General features: G+C 44.9%; 1 protein-coding gene across 3 annotated transcripts in view; it reads left to right on the forward strand.

Moving 5' to 3' along the window:
* Window positions 1-4,919: 4,919 nt before the first annotated feature.
* Window positions 4,920-14,378, forward strand: part of LOC309547115 (cell adhesion molecule CEACAM2-like) — a 78,980-nt gene continuing 69,521 nt past the window's right edge. For 2 of the 3 annotated variants that reach the window (XM_082246903.1, XM_082246905.1), the window contains exon 1: window positions 4,920-5,010. In XM_082246903.1, the coding sequence (XP_082103029.1) occupies window positions 4,944-5,010 (67 nt within the window). In that variant the 5' untranslated portion in view covers window positions 4,920-4,943. Of the gene's footprint in view, window positions 5,011-7,523; window positions 7,584-14,378 lie in introns of those variants that run through there. The other variant, XM_082246904.1, reaches the window with a different exon arrangement.

The following is a 14,378-nucleotide window of genomic DNA, read 5'->3' on the forward strand; positions in this document are numbered from 1 at the left end:
ATCATCCTTCCTGTCATTGTGAGCGTCAACCATCTCATTAAATGTAGATGCAAATTCCTCCATTTTAGTTTCAATATGTGACACAATGTCACTTAGAGCATTGACTTCTGTTTTAAACTGCTGGGTCAGTGTCACTATATCAGAATGTAATGTGCTGCGTAGAGAGATTAACATGTCTTTTAGTGTTGTATCAAGAACAGGTTGGTTTGTAGTGGGGAATTCTGAGATGGAATCTTGTAATTCTTGGGTGTCATCTAGTGAGGAGCTAAGGGCACTCACCTCCAATTGTGCAGATTCTGCTTTGTCTTTGCTGGGCTTGATGTAGCTGAAGAGATCTGTTGTGATCTTTGTCTGTTCCCAGAATCGTGGCTGTGGAAGGTGGAATGCCTGGGAGCGGAGCCCTGCTCCTGTCCCTGGCCATGTGCTGAGCCAGGAGAGCTGCCGGTGTTCTGTCAGAATACCATACCCTATCAGAATTCCATACCTCCGTCATTTCCGGTTGCGGATCAGCTGTGGCTTCGTCATGAATCAACTGTAGCCGCATCACAAGTCCTACAGCGCATGCGCAGAATAGATAGGGAATTTTTAGCGCTTTTCCACTGCATGGAATCGAACGGTTCGGCTCAGTTTTGTGCTTTTCCACTGCTGGTACCGCATGATACGGTGTAGGAACGGTTCGGTGCGGTACAACGGCGCTTTTCCACTACATGGAACCGAACGGTACAGGCTCTCTAAAACAGTACCACCTCGATTGTAGTTCCAAGGGCTACCATACCGGTACCATGTCCCACAATCCTTTGCATGCAGTCACTACTAGCCACTGATTGGTCAGAGAATCGTTGTTATCCCACCCACTTAACTTTAGTACTACTTTAGTGGAAAAGCAAACCATACCAAACCGTACCGAACCGTTCCAAAACCGTACCATGCGGTACCAGCAGTGGAAAAGTAAACCAGGCCAAGCAGGGCCAAGTAGAGCCGAGCAGGTACTTGCAGTGGAAAAGTGCCATTTGATAACATCGTAAGGGTCAGGCAAAAGTCCTAGTGTGCATGCGCACCAACGGGTCGGGCAGCGGGATCTCTGATAACAAACATCCATCCGATCTCCATGGCCCACACTGCGCTGACCCGACACTGCGCCGAGCCAACACTGCAGCGACCCGACAATCCGATCTCCATTCCTATCACTGCGCCGACCCGACAATGAGACAGTGGGCGTGTAGGTAGGAAATAGGATTGTCCCATTGTCGGCTCGGCGCAGTGTATGCCATGGAGATCGGATGGATGTTTGTTATAAGAGAAGGCGCTACCTGATCCGTTGGTGCGCATGCGCCCGCTCATGCGCAGTAGGACTTTTGCCTCACCCCCTTATGATGTTATCAAAATTCCCTACCTATTCCGCGCATGCGGAATAGGACGTGTGACGCGGCTACAGCTGGTGCATGACGAGCCTGCACCGGAAATGACGTAGGTAGGGAAATCTGATGGGGTAGGGTTTTCTGATAGAGCACCGGCACCGTGTTAAAAGCAGAAGAGAGCGGCGCCAGGTTAGTGTGGCATAAGATTTATTGCACATAAAAAAAGTAGTAACTTACTCTGAGGTAAGCGTGGACAGGTACAATGGATAAACAGGGTCATCCATCTTTTTCTCCTAAGTATAGTGTGGGGAAGGAGGGTGGCGGGGTGCCGGTCTATCTGCGTGGAGGCTGTTGTATAGCAGCCTGTCCGTGGGTTGAGCGGCAGCGGAGGACTCTTGGCATCTTTACTCCCATCCTTTTATTCTCTTTTTTATTTTTACCTCCATTTCTTTCTTTCCACTGTTGTATTTATTTTTAATTTTTAATTTTTTAAATGTATTATTTTCCAAGCCTTATTTCCATATATGTCTACTTGTGGACTCACCATGGCCCACTGCCATGTCTCTAGAGACTCTTCCTGTTTACCTGATGCAAAAAAGATTATGCCCCTCCTTGCTCCAGCTGGCAGCCCCTGAACGTGGGCCCCCCCCTTCCACCACCCTTTGGAACATTTTCTCCACCACTCCATAATCCCCCCCTACCTCGTGCCACCCACCAATATCAGGGAGCGCCATGATATCACTGACATTAATGCCGGCACCATGTTGACTTCCCCAGAGCCCACAGCTGGGAGAAGAATTCTTGCCAGGTCGGCATTTCTCTTTCCTCTTCCTAGATGACATGCTTGGTATTGCCCGATGCTCAGGGGACAAATGCCGCTGTAAAACGAGGCTCTGTGCTGCTGTAATATGCTCCGGTGTGCCGCGCTGTGTGAGAGCTCTGCACCTATGCAGCCATCTTCCTCTCCAGTCAGCCACGCCCCTGAACAGTCCTTTTTTAAGTGACCGGTCCTTTTACAGCGAAAACAGGCTCTGCTTTCTTTGTTGTGCTTTGTGCATCTTAAGAGCTTTGTCATCATGGTGCGTATTCTCTTTCCTTCTGTCATATTTAACAATTAATTTGCCTTGGACATATTCTAGCATTAGCTCCTGCTCGGGTTTGGTTTCTAAAGCGTTAATAAGAGCAGTATAGGTCTCTGAAAGGCTACAGAGGAGCAGGGCACCAATATGGTTATCTTTAAGTCCTCTCCGATGGCACGCAGCTGCTCCATGATTTCTAGCATAGCTTTCATGGGGTCACAAATTTGCTGGCCTTCTTTTAGTCTCATCCTATACAGCTTTCTAGCAGGAACAGATTGTTGTTTAGGCTTGAATGCTCATGCAGTTTTTGTAATGAAGTCCATTTACCTTTGGCCGTTTTCTCTGTTCTTATGTGGATAAGCTGGTTATCTTCTACTAGCAAGCTTATAGTCGATTTTGCCTGTCTGTCTCTTCTATCCTATTCCTCCGTCTCTCCTTTTGTGGGTCTGTGTGTATTAAGCACTTGCCACAAATCGTCCTTGCTGAGAAGCATTTCTAGCTTGAACTTCCACAGCTGGCAATTGGCATTGCAAACTTCACATCTGAACCGCTTGCCACTGTTTAGCAGCTTGTATACAGTATTCACTGACTTGTAGTATTCTCTCCAGTGCCTGGGCCCATAACCTGTTGGCAGAGTATTGAAAAGGTGTGCTGGAAGCTTCTTGCATGCAGAGAATACCTTTATTTCATGGAGGATAAACAACACAGCTTAACATGGAATAGGAAACAGTATACAAATACATACACTGAGATACTGTAGATAATACTTCCTCTCATATCATGGATACATGTACACTACACTGACACTGCAGTGCCACCTGCTGGTATAGATAGGTATACTGCTTATAAATAGTTCACAGTAAATGCTGTTGTACTTTCAATATATTGTACATGCATTTTAGTAAGCCTAGTTCCATGGGACAAAGTGGATTCAGACTACTTCTTGTTTTCTATGGTGTTTTTTTAGTCCAGTCATATCAGTTTTATGTGCAAAGTGCTAAAGGTGTTCCTAATCTCCTCCATGTCTCTCCTTTGGGGTTGTCCTAGTGTCCATCTTGGAGAATGTGGTTTTCTCCACTGTGTTATCTGTATGGTCCAGCTTTTGGGTTGAAGGTATTTTTTCTCTTTTGGTTTTTGTGTTAGTTGAGTGTGGTTGGTGTGGGGTCCTGACCAATGAGGTCTGTAAAGTCACAAAAGATAGGAACATCTAATCTCTGCCCCCTATAGATGAAACCTACCACGGCGCCTCGGCAAATAAACACAGAAGCAGGGAAAATAACACTCTGATCTATAATAAAATGCACTGATGCTAGCCAGCATTAAAAATGATTAAGATTGTATGACTATGAGTTATTTTTATTGTATCCATTACCACTGATCATATCGTTACTCTGTAAAGGGGAGGGGGGGACCTGGGAGCGCCAGCACTAACAGTTGTATTCGCTCAATCCTGGATGATTGAGGGTTTTTCTTGTTCTTTGGTACTGTTTGTTGATGGATTTTTTTTTTGTGTTCTGTGTTTTGAAAATAATAAAAATATCTTTAAAAAAAAAAATGATTAAGATATATAAAATAGTCCAACTCCCAAGGATGAGAAAGACATGCGGCGCATAAATAACCCAGTGTTGGTGAGGTATAACAAATGGGAAATCAACAGTTCAAGAAAGTTCATATAATAAAATCCAATCCGGAAAACTGCCGTCCACCACACCGCGTGAGAAAGTGCCTCCATTCCCTTAAGGTCATAAACTTACCAAAACTCTGGCAATATAGCACGTATCCAGCACACCAGTTCAGGGGCTGTATAATTAATTTCCCAGGGTCAGCGGCAGCTCAATATGAATCCATGAATAAAACAAAAGTGGAAAAAGCCATAGCGTAATAACGTAATCACAAGGCTTTATTATTAAAATCCACTCACATGTTCCAATAAAAGTGGTGAAGATCAGTGATTTGAAACATTTTGTACAGATGCATGTTTAGCATTGAGATAATTTTAGCTGGAAGCTCTGTGTGGATATTCTGAATATGGGTGGTGTATCCTTTCCTTGAAAGTGGAGAGGACAGTATTATCCTGGATTGGGGGAATTGTCTTCTGTGTCAGATTTCCATTTCAGAGTTCCCAAGACTGTTCCATACATGAGATTCTGGATGTTTCTGCCTACCTTGGGAAAGTCCAACTCAATCTGTTGCTTTATCTCCAATACAACCTAAAATATTCCAGCAAGAATGCCCAAAACTCCTTATAATGGGCATATCAGGTGTGAGGACCCACAAACTCGGCACAGAGATGTCAACAATAATGTCCTGGAAAACAGAAGTGATAGTTTTAGATGGTTTACCTCTCTCAAAAATACTGAATTCTCAGTTCTGGGTGCAGCAATTGTTTATTGGACATTGAGCTGATTGTGATTTCTCATCTAGTGTACAATTGTGTGAAATGAGGAAATACCAAATCCTCCTGCTAATTTTCTTTGTCATTTCTCTTTTCTCACACAGACCCAATATGATGACTGCAGCAATGTGCCCCCTCTGTGTCCTCCTCCTGTGGGCTCTTTTCTGTCCAGGCACAGGTATGTAAGAACATTATAAAGAGGTGATAATACAGTTTTATTATTATTATTGTAGCACTACTCCCTTGGAAGCTTCTGGTTACGGGTTCCCCTGGGTTACTATTAGCAACAGCATGACATTTTCCCAAGTGTTTAGCTCAGTCAGAAAACAGTCCAGTAACTTTGGTTTTTCCGTTTTTATTTAGAACTTGGGTAGGAGAAGGGAATGAGTGGGATACTCCAACTTGTATAACTATGCACAATTGGCTGGGATGACTGAGTAATGCTGAGTAGCACTGTATAACGCTAGTCACGGCTAGGCCACTGCTTCACCTTGTCATAAGCAGTGAAATAGAATTGAGTGAACTTCCTGAGGTAAACTGTACTGTACTGCAGAACAATCTTCAGGGACCTTCCTGGCACCCCCTTTATTCCTATTCTTCAGGGTCAACTACACGGCACCCTCTTTACTGTCAAACTTCCTGTGTGAGCTAGCTCCCTGATCCCCCGACTTCTCTGGAGTGGTCCCCTCTCCTAGGCAGACCCTGTGGCAAATCCCAAAGTACTCACGACACTGTTTTTCCTGAGAGACTCTGCCACCAGCTCCACTGTCAGCACTCTGGATCCTCTGAAGCTCAGCTCCACACCTGGTTCACTAGGCCGACTGCCTGAACCACCTTCCTCACACCTGCAGGAGGAGAGACCAGCCATCCACCTCCTCCGGGGACTCTGCTTCCTGCCAAAGAACCTCTGTCACATGCCCCCTCTGCTTTTATGTGCAATCCAAGGATGCATTGCAAGAATGCCCTCCCACTGGGACTCTCACAAAAGCTGTTGCGTCACTGGCTGGGTTTCCTCCACTGTCCAACAAGCTCCCTCATTGGATGCAGTGGGGACACTCCCTCAGACCCAGTAAATCACACCTGGAAACATGTAACAGGAAAACTAATAGATCAGGCTCCCCTGTTAAGCAGCAGGAGCAATAGATGCTTTTACCTAGCACCTACCTAACTACATTATCATACAGAGTACATATCATAGATACCCCGACTGCAACAATGTGCTTCCTCTGTGACCTCCTCCTGTGCAGTGTTAATTTCGTCGACTAAAACAGACTAAAACGTTTTCGTCGACTAACACAATTCAGATGACTAAAATACGACTAAAACTAAAATGGCATTTTAGTCTTAAGACTAAAATACGACTAAAACTAAAATGGCATTTTAGTCAAAAGACTATAACTAAAACTAAATTGAAATTTGCTGCCAAAAATTAACACTGGTGCATGCTCAAAGCATAAATAATAACATATTAGATTTTTCACTCCAGGACCAGCAGTAGTATATAATGAGTTTGGAAATTGTAGAGAAATGCTTAAATAATGCATTACAAATTACAATTGAACTACACCCATTTGATTATAGATGACTAAAATGAGTTTTAGTCGACTAAAATGTAGGGCGTTTTAGTCGACTAAAATATACTGGAGTTTTAGTCGACTAAATACGACTAAAACTAAAACACTTGCAGAAGACTAAAATAGGACTAAAACTAAAATGCCATTTTAGTCCTAAGACTAAAGGCCCGTACACACGTACCGATCGTCGGCATACAAACGTCGGTGGACGAAGGATCTGCCGATTGTACGCGTGTTAGTATGGTGCCTCCGACAGATGTCTGCGCACAATCCGCGGACAAAAGTCTTTCGTGCAAACATGAAAATATTTGTATGCCGACACCAGAACGGACGATTGTTCGCCTGTCAGTACACAATTCGGCCGACAGACCGCAGATTTGCAAGACTGGGCATGCTCAGAAAATAGAAAACACAGGGAAAGTTAACCATTACATGACATCACTTCTGCAGTCGGCGGACAAAATTCTTGTGCTGTCCTTGTGCTGTCTTTGCACTTTTCAGCAGACACCGACATCCCGGGGAGAAAAGAGGAACATTTGTAAGCCGACCATCGGTACGTGTGTACGGGGCTTAAGACTAAAACTAAATTGAAATTTGCTGCCAAAATTAACACTGCTCCTGTGGGCTCTTCTCTGTCCAGGCAGAGGGATGTATGAATATTATAAAGAGGTGATAATACAGTATTATTATCAGACAGAGTACATATCATAGATACCCCGAATGCAACAATGTGCCCCCTCTGTGTCCTCCTCCTGTGGGCTCTTCTCTGTCCAGGCACAGGTATGTAAGAACATTATAAAGAGGTGATAATACAGAATTATTATCAGACAGAGTACATATCATAGATAGTGATTGGCTTGATGTTCGAGTCAAACATAAGTTCGGCTTGAACATCAGGTGTTCATGTGTTTGCTGAACATTATAATACAGTAATGATAATACAGTATTATTATCAGACAGAGTACATATCATACATACCCCGACTGCAGAAATGTGCCTCCTCTGTGTCCTCCTCCTGTGGGCTCTTCTCTGTCCAGGCAGAGGGATGTATGAACATTATAAAGAGGTGATAATACAGTATTATTATCAGACAGAGTACATATCATAGATACCCCGAATGCAACAATGTGCCCCCTCTGTGTCCTCCTCCTGTGGGCTCTTCTCTGTCCAGGCACAGGTATGTAAGAACATTATAAAGAGGTGATAATACAGAATTATTATCAGACAGAGTACATATCATAGATAGTGATTGGCTTGATGTTCGAGTCAAACATAAGTTCGGCTTGAACATCAGGTGTTCATGTGTTTGCTGAACACACGAACACCTGGGGCGCTCAGCAGGATGTTCGCCCGCTGATGAGCACCCTATAATGCACTGCACGATTGCAGTGCATTAAGTGCTTGTGATTGGCCAAACTATGCACCTGACCTGTATGCTTCAGCCAATCACAGCACAATGTCCTGTCAGAGCCATGATTGGCCAAAGGCAGGGTGCCTTTAGCCAATCATGGCTCAGGGGCTAAGTCCACGCTCAACACTTATTAAGGCTGCTTACATGGCAGCCGAAGTATAGTGTGTTAGTGGAGATAGGAGTGTAGATTAGGGAGGTAGTTAGTGGATTGTGCTTTCATATTTAATGCAGTCAGTGCAGTGTAGTGTAGGGCTGATTCCTGTGTAACACAGTGTAGTGCAGTCAGTTTAGTGCCGTCAGTGTAGTGCAGTGCAGTGTAGTGCTGTGCTGATTCTTGTGTAACACACTGCAGTGGGGCCACTTAAGTGTTGGTGTATAGAACACGTCTGTGTCACCCAACTGCTCCCATTTTTTTCATTGATATATATATTTATATATATATATATACAGTATATATATATTTTTTTTCATTTCAATTTTTTATTTTTTTTTGCAGCATCAAGTTCTGTTGCTGCAATATTAGTACTCCCCCTTCTGTGTTGCAGGTCCTATTACTTTTGTGTCATCAGTATTTTTTTGTTGTGGTGCAGCAGCACTAATTTTTTTAGGGCATAATTGCTGTCCCCCCTTTTGTGTCGTAGGTGTTATTCCTTCTACATCAGCAGTGGGTTTTTTTTTTTTGTGGCACAGCAGGACTAATAATATTTAGGATATAATTGCTTTCCCCCTTCTGTATCACAGGTGCTATTCCTTCTGCGTTCGCAGTCAGCAGTGTTTTTTTTTTAATTGTTTTCGTGGCCCAGCACTGATAATATTCAGGGCATAATTGCTGTCCACCCTTCTGCATTTCAGGTGCTATTCCTTCTTTGCCAGCAGTGGGTTTTTGTATTTTGAATTTTTTTCATGGCACAGCAGCGCTAATAATATTTAGGGCTTAATTGCTGTCCCCCCTTCTGCATTTCAGGTGCTATTCCTTCTTTGCCAGCAGTGGGTTTTTGTATTTTGAATTTTTTTAATGGCACAGCAGCACTAATAATATTTAGGGCATAATTGCTGTTCCCCCTTCTGCATTTCAGTTGCTATTCCTTCTGTGCCAGCAGTGGGTTTTTGAATTTTTTTATGGCACAGCAGCACTAATAATATTTAGGGCATAATTGCTGTCCCGCCTTCTGCATCACAGGTGCTATTCCTTCTGCGTCAGCAGTGGGGTTTTTTTTTTGGTGCACAGCAGCACTAAAAATTTTTTTTTCAAATATGTTTATTTAGAAAGTCAGAAACAGTGAAACAACATCCGCAAACAGTGCAAACAATGTCACAAATAAAGTGCGTATACATCCAATCTGGAAAAGTAGAGTACAACAATACACATTAACCACTTAGAAAGGCCAATATATAAGACGTGGCAATGCAGGCCTCAAAGATGGTCCCAGACGGCACACCCTCAGCCACTTGAGTAATACCCGGTACCGAGGCACCACCGTCTATAAGACAAATCAGCAATAGAAAAACTTCCATCAGTTCCTGACTACTTTTTCACTAGGACTGAAGATCAGGAAGGAAAAGTAAGAAAGAAAGAAGGCCAGGTACGAAAAGAACAAGAAGAAAAAAAAAGGAAAAAAAAAAAGGGGGGGGGGAGGGAGAAGAGGGAAGGAAAAAAAAGGGAGGAAAGAGTGGGTAAAGGGAAGGAATGGATCGACTCCACCTGTGTAGGAAAAGCAGATTGTCATAGAAAATTTTACACATCACCAGCTGGGCTTTGTGGAAACATCAAGGCCTTACCCCGATCAGAGAGGATAAACATGTTCCAGAAACCCCAAACCTTTTTGTATCACTCACACCTATGCTGGGCAGTCAAATCCTCCAGCCAGTTAGCACTAAACATTTTTAGGGCATAATTGCTGTCCCCCCTCCTGCATCGCAGGTGCTACAGTGTTTCCCCAAAAATAAGCCCAGGTCTTATATTCATTTTAGGTACAAAAAAATGCATTAGGGCTTATTTTTTGGCGGATGTCTTATTTGTGCCCTGTCTTTTCTGCCCCTCTCCCTCCCCGTCAGTAAAGGAGTCAACATCACTGTAATCTCCAAAACAAACTCTAGGTAAAGTTCTTGTAAAATCATTTAATCTACTCTGTAAATGGATTATATATTGTGCAGTGTGTGTCTTTATGTAATGTTATAGAAAATACCTTATTTACAGCATTGCTGGGCGTTTGCATGACCCGCCAGAGCTCTTCTTTCCCACTCCGAGCACTGCCGAGGGAGATGCCGGTATCCCCGCTGACGTCAGCCTTGCTCAGAGCACTGCAGGGGGAGGGGCCATTGACATCAGCAGGGAGGAGGAGGAGAGCTCCGACGAGTGACACGAGCACCGGCACTGTAAATAAGGTATTGTGACGAGACCCTTGCTCGCTCTGTCTGCTCTCCCGACACTCCTCTGTTTCTAGTAAGTCATCTTGCAGATCACAACGTCTGATGGTTCGGTCAACCAAGGATCTGGGATCCGAACTACAGCTATGTGCCGTCCGGAATCCATTAGAACAAACACCAAGCAAGCTATATGTAAGTTCAAACAGGAAGACCATTTATTGGAAGAACACGGCACACTTTTATACAGAATTTGGAACATCCTGCACCCAACAACCGCTTTCCTATTGGTCAATTGTAAAGTACCTGCAGTCTCCATTCAGGTCCTCTCCAGACATGCAAATGAGGGCTTGAAAATTAGTCAGTAGTGATTGGTCAGATAGCTTGACCAATGCAAGAAGACAGAAGCCCCAGGGGGCAATCAATGTACATAATAGTCAGACACAGAACAATGGTTCCCTAACGAGCCCTCAATACACATTACTCTGTGTCAATACCTCCCTTAGCAGACAACAGGTGCGGTCATTAGCACACCTGACAATAGCCACCTCAGGCAGTAAGCAACATTTTCATAACTTCTAAAATATTCATCACATTCAAATAAAACTTACATTTTCAGAATCAGCATACTTCAAATGCAAACATAACCAAAAATCATAGAAATCCCTCCAGGGGTTAAAAAGTTAGACGGAAGTCCTTTTCTGACCGACCGTCTCTTCAGAACTTCCTGGGATGACCATAATAGGAGTGTACTTCCTGCTCAGAAACCTCATGGCAAAGGGGACAATTGACCTTGCTGACAAATATGAAGCAATTCAACCCATCTGTCCTTAAATTCCAGTGATGGTGAACACCATCACATATCTTCCCCCGGGTAAACAGTCCAACAGCCACAGTGGGACCCCGAACGGGTCAACTCGAGGATGTTGGAAAAGTAGTCTTAAGGTTCTAGGTCTGTCTGTCGGGATAACCCCTCCGCATTCCCATGTATATTCCTGGTGTAGGGGTGTGGGGCTGTTGTCTCCCTGTGGTTGGGGAGAAGGATTAGTGGTCTCCTCTCCCTGGAAGGTACACTGCTGCTCTGAAGGAAAGATGACACCTTCAGCTCCCGGTAACTCCTGCTGTAGCTGGGGACCTGGGCCGGCTGCCCAGCCTCCCTGTAGGGCCGGTAGAGAGACCTCGGTCCCATCTCCACCTGCCATCGGTGGGTCTTCCCAGTACCACCAGTCTGTACTGTCTCTCCAACTGAAGGGTTGTGGGTCTGGATCTGCCACCCAGGACTCCGGCTCTGCTTGCAGGGTAGATTGGGGTGGAATGGAGCAGATCAGGCATTGGTAGTCCTGCTCCAGTTCCCACTCCATCCTGACCAGATTAATCAGGTCTGACCCCAGGTCATTCGCTTTGGGGAGACCCAGTAGGGCTTCCCTGGTGTCCTGGATTTCCCAGCGCCGAAACTCTGCTGGACATCCAAAGTCCCTCTCCTCAAAGGCCATCCACAGCAAGCCCGGGCCACTATAGTCCTCACCTTCCGGCATATTGTCATCAGCCATCCAGTGGTTGTAGCTGGTGGCGTACCACTTTAGTGCCCGGTAAGCTTCATCCAGCCACATCTCCTTCCAAATCAGGTTCCTTAGCTCCGTCACCCACTCATCCCGGGGTTGCTGTCCTAGGAAAGGTAACCGCAGGGCAACGTATACCTGGAACCGCTGTTCTTCGCTGGGAAGGTTCTCTCTCTGCCTCCACTGCACATCCTCTAAGGCCTCATACCACATTTCCTTTCGAGTGAAATCTCTCCAGTCCAGTATGGCTTCCTCTGATCCAGGCTCATCCTGTTGGACCAAGTGTTGCTGCAACCTCCAGTGAAACTCCTCCTCATATGGGGACGCTGCATCTTTAGGCGTTTTCTCTGATTGCTGTATTTCTGCCATTCTCTGCTCATGCTGCCGCTCTCGTTCTCTCTCTTGCCGCTCATCCTGCAGCTGGATGTCTCTAATGGCATTCTGTATGGCGGTCTCTGATGGGTTAGCACCATATAATGCCAACCGCTCTCGAACTCGTTGCTGAAACAAGTCTTCAAGTGACCGGGGTCCTGCATCACCCTCCCTCTGATCCATCTTGGCTAGCTCACTGATCAGGGGGCCTTGTTCTTTGTCCCACCGGTCCCTCTGCGGCTCTCAAGTAAGTCTTTCAGCGTGGCTCTCCTGCATGCTGCATAGATGGTCATTGACTGTGGTGGTTTGGAGTGTCCCGGTAACTGGAGAGCAAATCCCACCGCTGCCAACCAATGTGACGAGACCCTTGCTCGCTCTGTCTGCTCTCCCGACACTCCTCTGTTTCTAGTAAGTCAGCTTGCAGATCACAACGTCTGATGGTTCGGTCAACCAAGGATCCGGGATCCGAACTACAGCTATGTGCCGTCCGGAATCCATTAGAACAAACACCAAGCAAGCTGTATGTAAGTTCAAACAGGAAGACCATTTATTGGAAGAACACGGCACACTTTTATACAGAATTTGGAACATCCTGCACCCAACAACCGCTTTCCTATTGGTCAATTGTAAAGTACCTGCAGTCTCCATTCAGGTCCTCGCCAGACATGCAAATGAGGGCTTGAAAATGAGTCAGTAGTGATTGGTCAGATTGCTTGACCAATGCAAGAAGACAGAAGCCCCAGGGGGCAATCAATGTACATAATAGTCAGACACAGAACAATGGTTCCCTAACGAGCCCTCAATACACATTACTCTGTGTCAATACCTCCCTTAGCAGACAACAGGTGCGGTCATTAGCACACCTGACAATAGCCACCTCAGGCAGTAAGCAACATTTTCATAACTTCTAAAATATTCATCACATTCAAATAAAACTTACATTTTCAGAATCAGCATACTTCAAATGCAAACATAACCAAAAATCATAGAAATCCCTCCAGGGGTTAAAAAGTTAGACGGAAGTCCTTTTCTGACCGACCGTCTCTTCAGAACTTCCTGGGATGACCATAATAGGAGTGTACTTCCTGCTCAGAAACCTCATGGCAAAGGGGACAATTGACCTTGCTGACAAATATGAAGCAATTCAACCCATCTGTCCTTAAATTCCAGTGATGGTGAACACCATCACAGGTATTATCATGTTACATACAGCCAGGGGGAGGAGTACTGCACATTATATAATACTTTTTACAGCACAGATTACATGATTTTACAAGGATTTCAACTAGGGCTTACTTTCAGGGTAGGGCTTATATTGCAGCCCTCCCCGATAATCAGACTAGGTCTTATTTTCAGGGTAGAGCTTACTTTCGGGGAAACACAGTATTCCTTCTGTGTCAGCAGTGGGTTTTTTTTGTGGCACAGCAGCACTAATAATATTTAGGGCATAATTGCTGTCCCCCCTTCTGCATTGCAGGTGCTATTCCTTCTGCGTCAGCAGTAGGTGTTTTTATTTTAATTTTTTTATCGTGGCACAGCAGCACTAATAATATTTAGGGTATAATTGCTGTCCCCCCTTCTGCATCCTTTTGCATTAGCAGGGTTTTTTTGTTGCGCAGCAGCAACCATTTTTACTTAGGGAATAATTACTGTCCCCCCCCTTTTGCATCGTAGGTGTTATTCCTTCTACATCAGCAGAGTTTTTTTGGGGGGGCTTTATTAAGTTTTTCTTTATTAAAAAATATACTATAATAAAATGGTTTATAGGAGAGGCAGACGTTCACAGGCCACTAAAAGAGGGCAAGAAGCCTCTGTGTCTACGGTGAAAGGTGGTGGTCGCGGACATGGTGCATCCTCTGCAGGCGGGGCACACTATTCCTTTTTTTCCCGGTGCTGGCTGTGTTATTGAGCCACAACTTGCAGTAGAGTTGGTGGAGTGGATAACTAAGCTGTCCTCATCCTCCTCATCCTCTGTCAGCCAGGCTCATACTAATTTGCCTTCCACCGCAGCTGCCAAAGCAGCCTGTTCCACAGGCTCCTTGTCCATAGCTACTCCTTTCGTAGCCCCAACATCGTGCACAGAGGAGTCAGCTGAATTATTCAATCATAGTGTCAGCTACATGATCCTGGAGGATGCACAGCAATTTAAATGCTTAGATGTTGGTTCCAAGGTTGAGAAAGGGAATAACGTGAGCCTAGAGAGAGGGGGTGACAATGACAGACAGGAAACTAGCAGTTATGTTCCCCCAGCTGCAGCATACTGCCA

Source organism: Pelophylax lessonae, assembly GCF_965119305.1.
Source record: "Pelophylax lessonae genome assembly, chromosome: 2".
Lineage (NCBI taxonomy): Eukaryota > Metazoa > Chordata > Amphibia > Anura > Ranidae > Pelophylax > Pelophylax lessonae.